Here is an 8,761-nt window from a genome sequence, read left to right on the forward strand (position 1 = left end):
TGAAAATAGATCGCTGCAAATTTTTTAAAAATATTAAAAAATGTCTCAAAATGAGTCAAGAAATCAGGGAGCAAAAATATATTTTTCATTAACTTAGAATTTCGAAGAATAACGAATTTTTAATGATTTAGTATATATTTTTACACTTTTTAAATTTTGTGGGTGTTTAAAATCATTTTAAAATATTTTTAAAATATTTGAATAAAGGTGCACAACAGGGAGCAGCCATGGCTGACTGGTTACGGTGTTGTTTGCTTTGTAATCGAATAGTTCTGGGTTCGATTCCCATCTGCTCCCAACGAGAAAGTTAAGAACACAAAAATTTGAAATGATAATAATGAACGAAAAACCAAAGTCGGTCGAGGTGGGGTTCAACCCCCCTTCCTTTGGATTGGTAAGCAAAAATGCTAACCACTAGGCCATGACGACTTGGTGAGCATAGATTGGAATTAGGAATACTGTTACAACCAACCCGCAACGCCTTTCGAGGTGTATCCTAGGGTTCTACCTCTCCTACTAACATTGAGTCCAAAACCTCCCTACACCCAACTGGCAGTCGCATGATTGTGATGCATGGCGGCATGAAAGTATATCAGAATCTGCATGAAATCTGTCCTAATGCATTTTTTGCGATATAGGAGTATGACATTTTTGCCCGTTACCGACAATTATCGACATTACCGACGACTTTTTGGTTGTATTTCACAAAAAAACACTTAGCAGAACGAGGATTGAACCACCAACTTCTTGGTTATTGATCCGACACGCTACCACCGCGCCATGGACGTTTGATGAAAAGTGAGTGAAAGAGCACCAACATATGCTTCTCTTTGGAGTGTTGCTCGGGGACGGGCCAGCTTTATATGTGTTGGTGAACTGCAGATCGCTGTTGGAGTGTTGGAGAACTGCAGATCGCTGAAATTTTAACACGCGGGCAAAAATGATCTACGGGCTTGCTGCAAAAAATGTTATAAAATATGACATTTTCTGCAGCAAATCCAATGTTGCAGATTTTGAGATATATTTTTACTTTGGGTGTACAAACATCTATACCACTAAGGTGACGTAGGGGTCCTTGTGCACTTTAGATAGGTTTACTAACGATCCTTCACTGAAAAAAAAAAAATCCTAAATTCTAGGAATTTTGGCTCCTTTCCTTATCAAGTAATCCAAAAAGCCCGATTACTTAATAAGGAAAAGAGGCAAAATTCCTAGAATAAAGGAATTTGGTACTATTTTTTTATTTCAGTGTTCCCATCCCTGAGGATAGCTTGGACCCGGCCAGGACCCCCTTTGCCCTGGGTTCTATTACACACTCATCAAAAGATCAAGGCATGGTATCTCCTGTGTTGGATTATTGTTCCGGATGAGGGTCTAACACAACCACACCAAACAGTGGGATAAGCGTTGTGGAGCCTTCCGGTGGTGGGGCGTCCTCCAAATGCTAATGCTAATGCTAATTTGAATAAAGGTGCACAACAACGCAAATATTGTTTTTTTTTTTTTTTTTTTTTTTTGTAAAGGGTATTTGAATTCCAATTTCGATTGTATGAATTTTATCATGTCTCATTGATTTTTTTATATTGTAGTGTTGAAGAAATTAAACTTTAAAAAATTGCAACGACCATTGAAATTTGAATGATTATTTACATAACAAATAAATCAAGGTGTTTAAACAAAAACAATAACAATACAATTTTAAACAAACAAAAATGAAAATAAATCGAGCTATATGAACCATATATACAACACTAGTTCTTTTATTTATACTCTAAAAGAACCCAATCATTAAAAAAACTGTTTACTTCTTCAACGTTTCTTAAATATTAGTTTCGACCCGCCACTGTTTTAGAAAAATCAGATCTGGTTGGGCACCCCTGTTTTAAGCTTTTCTAACCATGTCGTATAAAAATATATAAAACTTCAATCATAATGGATTTAACATTCTGGTTTTTTGTTAAATCCAAGACACATCAAAAGAACAACATTTTTTAGGCTATCAAAAAACTGCTGTTCTTGTTTTGATTGAAATGAAGAATATCAAAAATTAATGGTATTGAGTAATTCTAAGCTTTTACCTTGAAAACATTTCAAATATAATGAAAAACGTGAATTTTATGACTGTCTTTAAAATTTCCTGGGATCCAGGAAATTCCCAGGATTCAGAAAATATTTTTCCCGTTTCCCGGGTATTTCTAATCCCGGGAAAATTGGACGTGCTACTTTTCTCCATACATGCTCACGATTTTTCTCAAACAAACTTCAAGCGATTAGGGGGAGGGGTTCCTTTGGTCAGAATATGCTCAAACTTGGAATTTAGCCTTGTGGCGGGTCATTTTTTTATTTCAAGGGTTAGGGGATTTGGACTACCCTAATGTCTACCAAATTCACCAAAATTTAGAGACAACGCAAAGAAAAGTCAGCCAAACAAAACGTGCTTGATTTTGTTTATTACGTGTTTTATTTATTGAAGGTCAAACATTAAAGTTTTTTTTTCCTGAATATTCAAAATGTGATACACGACAAGATGTCTTGACCACGTTGATAAAAGACTACAATATGAAAAAGGGTTTGTAATTTCGTGACCAAAAATCAACAACATATTTGGTAACAAAATTCCCTCACATCTAGCCATCATCTTCCTCCGCCCACAAACTCCCTTCCAGCTGATCCAGGTACGCCGTAAGCCGCAGGTAGCGCGACGGTTCACACGCGATCATGGGTCCCACCAGCCGGTAAAAGTCCTCGCCAACCCGCTTGACACGCAGCTCCGCCCCCATGAGCCGGCTCTCGCAGGTCGTCGTATCGTTGACCACCACGATCCCCGCGCCGGTGTCCCACAGTTGAATGTTTTGGCCTCCCGTAGACCAGTACCGCTCGGCAACATCCGGCGAATAAACGTCCGCGATGACGTCCGGCGTGATTGGTTCCGGATCGGTCCACAGACAGGTGACGTGGTCTTTGAGGCTGGAATTTTGGGGGTTGTTTAAAAAGGATTGGAAGATTTGGCTGATTCTTGAGTTACATGTGGGTATAGTTGTAGCCGGAAATGTCGATCCATTTGACGGAATTGGCTCCTTTGCGGTCGAACGCGGTCAAATTGCTCCGATCAATGAATAGAGGATCCCAGGTGAAGGAAATCGTCGCCGATGCTGGATCTATGGTATTTAGTAAGCATTTTAGGTTATAGATTTGATTGATTCATAGTTTACCTTGCTCCATGTCCTCCAGATAAACACACATATCAGTGGTTAGTAGGTATTTCTCGGTTACCAATGTTGCCAAACAGTGGTGGTCCCTTTGCCGAAGTTTGGTAGTGGCCCACTTGTGCGTATTTTGACGATTCATTTGATACTTTTGACATTCTAAAGAAGATTATTGTGGGTTTTGAGATTTTTAAAGTATTGTTTTTCATACTTCTCTCACTAATTCTTGCTGGTTTGCTAGGGAGCGTGACTTGACGTTCCTTAACTACAGTATCTGAAGTAATTCCGGTCACGTTATGGATCCAGTTTGCATACCAAGCAACGTCCGTGAATCCCGCATATCCTTCGGCGACGCACAAATTACTCCCATCGGAACGAACCTTGGAGAATGAAACTAACCCCCCAACGAACCAAACATTATCCCGCCGGAAGAACAATCCCCCACCGCTGTCTCCGTTACAAACCGAGGTCCCATTCCGATGTCCAGCACAGAACATTCCCTTGTGAAGCATCGCCCCAAAAAATTCCGGATCGCTATCTCGACAGTCATCGCTGTCAATAACCGGCAGTTCAGCCTTCCTCAACACCGGTGAAACGACATCACTTTCCGTAACTCCCCAACCGATGGCCACACCGACGTCACCCGCTGACAGAACCGGTCCCCCAACACAGGCCGGAAAGATGTACTCCGTGAAGCGGACACGCTCCTTAAGTTCCACCAGCACGATGTCGTTCTTCATGCAGCTCCGCTCAAACGCCGCTCCAAAGTGAAGTTCCTCCACGGCGTACTCCCGCACCGTGTCGGAATTGAACTTGTCCAGGTTGTGCAGCCCCAGGCGGACGCGAAGCCGACGTTTGGTCAGCTCTGCCAGCGTTTCCTGGTCGTACAGGCAGTGGGCGGCGGTCAGCACGAACTCATCGCTGATCAGTGTTCCTCCGCAGGCGTAGTTCCAGAAACGGCCGCTCCGGTGGAAGATTCCGGCATGCCATGGCCACTCACCGGGGACCGTGGGCCGTCCGTTTCGGATCAGTGGTTGGTGCTGGATCTGGCGGACTCCACATCGTTGGGGTGGGGGGACGCTGGAGGATGGTTGAACCGCAGAGATTAGAAGAGAGAGCAAGATCGACGCGGGGATCATAGCTGGTTGAGTGCTGATTGCGAACTGATGATCGCGTTATCTCTATTGATGAACTGGTTGAGACTGAAAACGTAATTCAATTTTGTTTGTTGTTTATTCCGCAAGGTTGGTAATTGCTTTTTCGTTTATTAAAAGAAAAAAATAGTATTTATAAAACTCAAACGTAATTATTCTCCCGGCCACACATTTCTCTCGATTTCATCTAGAAACGGCGTAACTCGGCCATATCTTGAAGGTTGGCAGTTCTCCAGCAGACCCGCCAACCGGTAGAACGCTTCACTGGTTCGCTTCACGAAGAGTCCTACTCCGGGGGAACGACCCCGGCATGACAATGTATCCTCTGGTATAGTCATCGTTCCAGCATCGTCGTCCTCAACTGAGTTCAGTGAAGACCAATATCTCATGGGAACGTCCGGTGTGTGACCGTCCGATAGCTGATCTTTACTTATTCGATCGGGACTGGTCCAGAGGCAGGTTATGTCCGGCTTCAACCTGGAAGTAGCGTGAAGTTAGATCATTTTGTTTGATATTATAATGATGATTGTACTCGGAGTAACTTCTTCCCAGTTTGATCAGTGCCAGCTTGGAGGATGTCAGATGAATAATCTGGGTTGTGTTATCGCGTATCTCGTAGTCCGGACCATCGATAGTGACCAGCAGTCCATCTGCGAAGCACAGAGTACCCTGAGATATCTAATAAACTTAGACATAGTGATTTTCTTACCTGAAACAGCACACTTTACTGTAGTTAGCAGAAATTGTTCACTAATTATGGTAGCGTGACAAGAATTTATGGGATAGCCTAGATTTTGCGTAATAGCCGGAATAAACTGGTGCGGATTTCGAAGGGTTTGTTGATACTCGAGACATTCTACAAAGATTTGGTATTGGTGTTACTGAAAATGTTTTAGATCACACTTATTCACATACTCCTCTCACTGATCCTTAGACGTACAATTTTAACTTCCGAAACCCTCTGAATCCATTCGACAAATCGCGCCACCTCAGTGAACCCAGCGTATCCATCGGTCACACAAAGATTACTTCCCGGACCTCGTGCCTTCGAAAACGAAACAATCCCACCCAGGTACCAAACACCATTCCGTTCCACGAACAACCCTCCTCCACTGTCCCCGTTACACACGGTCGTCCCATTTTGGTACCCTGCACAGAACATACAACGATGGATCATCCCCGCGAAGAAATCCCGATCACTGTCCAAACAGTCCACGGTTTCAACGACCGGCAGTCGAGCTTGCTTCAACACCGGAGAAACCATATCGTCCTCGGTAACGCCCCACCCAACAGCCATCCCGGAATCGGCACTCGTCAACACCTGTTCGTTGATGCACGCCGGAAGGATATAATCCGTGTACCGAACCGCTTCGTTCAGCTCCAGCAGAGCAATGTCATCCCTCAGCGATTCCCTCTGAAATTTCTCCGACACGTAGAACTCTTCCACTCCAAACTCCTTCACCGAGTCCGAGCTGATCTTGTCCAGATTGTGCAACCCCAGCCGGACCCGAATGCGACGTTTGGTCAGCTGGACTCCGGATTCCGGATCGTACAGACAGTGGGCTGCGGTCAGCACGAACTCCTCGCTGATCAGGGTACCTCCGCAAGCGTAGTCCAGCGAGCGGCCTGTCCGGTGGTACAACGCGGCGTGCCATGGCCAGTCTCCGGGGGAACTATCGCTGGCGTAGCGGAGAAGAGCCTGGTGCTGGATTCGGGGAACTCCGCATTTGGGCGTTGAATGAGCGCTGAGGAGGGAGATCAGCGAAAGAACGTAGAATGTTGTTTGAAGCAAGTGATTCATCGTAACGAGATCTGAGTCGGTTGAAGGATGATGATGCACTGATCAGTTGAATCAAACTAGGTTTGCATGGCTTATCAGTCTGTCTTGTTTGTAAATATCTCATTTGGAAACCAAGATTAATGGAGAATAATGGGAAAGCCAGATTTGTTGTACGAAGTTTTTTAAATAGCTTAGTTTCATTCTCTCTAAGCTTCATACAAAATCTTTTCTGATATGAACGATACTTTGAAGTTCACCAACCTGTATCTATCAGTATGTTTATAGTGCAAAGAGCTTTTGAAATAAAACTATTTTAGTAAATATTTCCTATGACCCATGAAGAGTATCAGGGCCCAATTTACAAAGCGGATTCAGTTGAAATTTATATACTAAGTTAATCGAGTCCAGAAGATAAACGATCACCAGTTAAGTTGGTTCGAGCCGGGATTTGAACCCGATTTATCGCTTACAAAGCTAAAGCTTTACCACAAAGCCAAGTGGCTCGGCCTCAGCTTAAAAATCTCAGAAAAAAAAGGAAATAAATAAAATGATCTCATCTCCTATCATTGACTACACTAAAACCCCCGATTACGCTCAGGCGTTACGCTTTGTATTTCGTCGATTTCTCTGAAACGACGCAACATGTTTGCAATCTTTTTAAAGCAATTTATACGTCTTGTGCAGATCTACAAACTGATTTCAAAAGATTGTAGAAACATTACACTGTTTTCGAGAAATCAACCTAACAAAAAGCGTAACGCCTGAGCGTAATCGGGGGTTTTAGTGTATTCCATCGCAACAAACACAACGATTTGAAGCCTGCCCCCAAACAGCACTTTAATTAGCTTCTCAATTTGTCATCACCCATTTGGGACGGTGGAGGAAGGTTGCCAACCGAGCTCTCCTCTTCATATTTCGTCCCTCCTGAGCAATAAAACTCACCAAAGTGACACGCTATCTGATGAAAACTTGTGCCAACGGCAACCTCTTTCCACAAACTGGAGGGAAAACTTTTTCACCTTCCCCCTCAACCCCCTTTCCAGCCAGCGTCAAAAGTCAGTCCTCTAAAAAGACTTTTCTCTGATGATGGCGCCAGATCTCCTCTACCCATCGAGGCGTAAAATTCCGGGAATTTCAAATTCCACTGCTGCGCCGATGGATGGGCGCTCTAGCTTTGACGGCGGAATGAAAATATGATTGACTTATGCTGGGTACGAATTTTAACTTTATTTCCGTTATCTTAAAAAATGAAGTCCACTCGAGTTCAAACAAATTTACCACTTTGCTGTCTTTTTAAACCGTTTTAAATCTATGTTTTAAACGTTACATTCATTTATTTAGACCTTTTTAAATAGGCTTGAACTCATATAAAAGAATAAATAATTTAGATAATAATGAAGCATACATTTAAAAGCTGATCTACAGTAATAATAAAATAATCAAAATGTTTTCAAAACAATTTAATAAATTGACAATGAGTAATTTAAATAAAATTTAGAGATATTCAAAGTTTATTATATTTAAAATATATAGAAAACTTTTTTAAATAGTCTATGACTGATTTTCCCCTAACCAATATCAGTTTCAACAGACACTTGCTGGAACATCGACATTCCAAGCGTCTATCGGATACTTCCAAAGCCTTGATGATCTGCCAGGAATGTCTTATCACTCACTTTCAATCCAGCAGTTGTTATCTAAATCTTGCAACATTTGATACCAAAACTGATGCTTAACCCTCAAATGGCCATATTTATTTAATTCTCGTAAAAAATATAAATCAGAAATTTGTACCTTTTGTGGAATGGCATAACGTTTAACAAACTGTCAATTTTGTTTAGCTTTTTTTAAACTTTTAATTGAAATCTAAATAAATCAAGGGATAGGTCAAGTTTGGTGCAAACAAACAACCCAAGTTGGTCGATTCGAATCGAAACTGCTCGGCGTTGCTGCTTTGAAAGCGTCTTATAGAGCGAACGCTAAATCTTGTCATGTTTCAGATGTTGGTGCGTAGAATGTTTGATTTGCAGCTGACGACAGCGCGAGCACTTTTACTTCTGGGAAAGTTTGAGCAAATTTTCGCCTACCGTGAAAAGCAATTATTTATGACGTTTCAGGTTGGAGTGACTGACGGCTCATACCTGTGTCAATAGTGAGTTTAGATGTTTTAACCCAGCTGTTTGGTCGTTAAGGAAACTTAAAGCAGTTTTCGACACTAAAGATAGTTGCTGCCCTGTGCTGCCCTGTGCTGTCTCCTGCATAACCACTATCCAAACATGGAGCAAACAAATAATCTTTTTCTTGAACCACCCTCCCCATCGCAGTAGCCTTCGTAGCCTCACCAACATCTTACACTTTCCGTTCGTCAATGCCTGCTCCTTGAGCTTTATCCTTTTGCACACGTCTGGTTTAGAACAGCACAGGGTCGCGTCAGTTCCAGACTCCAAGAACCACCCTACCATACCACGTCACCGTCCCAGGGTGGTTCTCTGTGCAATCAAAAACTGGAATGTCGTATTCCCTCCTCTGGAGACGTTTCCAAGATGTTGCAAAGGGCAATTTTCGTTATCCACCTGAGTAGGGACTCCAACTTCAAGCTCTAGTGGTTTGCACTGTCACAA

At 42.5% G+C, this 8,761-nt stretch overlaps 2 protein-coding genes across 2 annotated transcripts; both read right to left on the minus strand.

Annotated features, from left to right (window-relative positions):
* Positions 1-2,465: 2,465 nt before the first annotated feature.
* LOC6043162 (polyserase-2) lies at positions 2,466-4,420 on the minus strand. Its single transcript, XM_038265461.1, has 4 exons — positions 3,418-4,420; positions 3,213-3,365; positions 3,026-3,158; positions 2,466-2,967 (listed from the first exon to the last, which is right to left on the minus strand). The coding sequence occupies exons 1-4, from the start codon at positions 4,343-4,345 to the stop codon at positions 2,628-2,630; spliced, it is 1,554 nt and encodes a 517-aa protein (XP_038121389.1). The 5' UTR covers positions 4,346-4,420; the 3' UTR covers positions 2,466-2,627.
* Positions 4,421-4,462: 42 nt separating this feature from the next.
* Positions 4,463-6,182, minus strand: LOC6043156 (chymotrypsin-C). The gene is made up of 4 exons (XM_038265462.1): positions 5,276-6,182; positions 5,070-5,216; positions 4,893-5,010; positions 4,463-4,837 (listed from the first exon to the last, which is right to left on the minus strand). The coding sequence occupies exons 1-4, from the start codon at positions 6,159-6,161 to the stop codon at positions 4,513-4,515; spliced, it is 1,476 nt and encodes a 491-aa protein (XP_038121390.1). The 5' UTR covers positions 6,162-6,182; the 3' UTR covers positions 4,463-4,512.
* Between the last annotated feature and the right edge of the window lie 2,579 nt (positions 6,183-8,761).

Source organism: Culex quinquefasciatus, chromosome 3 (genome assembly GCF_015732765.1).
Source record: "Culex quinquefasciatus strain JHB chromosome 3, VPISU_Cqui_1.0_pri_paternal, whole genome shotgun sequence".
Taxonomy (NCBI): Eukaryota; Metazoa; Arthropoda; class Insecta; order Diptera; family Culicidae; genus Culex; species Culex quinquefasciatus.

Coding starts and splice junctions, on each gene's coding strand:
- LOC6043162 (XM_038265461.1), bottom strand. CDS start 4,345: ATGATCCCCGCGTCGATCTTGCTCTCTCTTCTAATCTCTGCGGTTCAA. Junction 3,366..3,417: donor AGCAAGAATTAGTGAGAGAA/GTATGAAAAACA, acceptor AATCTTCTTTAG/AATGTCAAAAGTATCAAATG. Junction 3,159..3,212: donor TCTGGAGGACATGGAGCAAG/GTAAACTATGAA, acceptor TAAATACCATAG/ATCCAGCATCGGCGACGATT.
- LOC6043156 (XM_038265462.1), bottom strand. CDS start 6,161: ATGAATCACTTGCTTCAAACAACATTCTACGTTCTTTCGCTGATCTCC. Junction 5,011..5,069: donor AGTAAAGTGTGCTGTTTCAG/GTAAGAAAATCA, acceptor TGTGCTTCGCAG/ATGGACTGCTGGTCACTATC. Junction 4,838..4,892: donor CTGGGAAGAAGTTACTCCGA/GTACAATCATCA, acceptor CGCTACTTCCAG/GTTGAAGCCGGACATAACCT.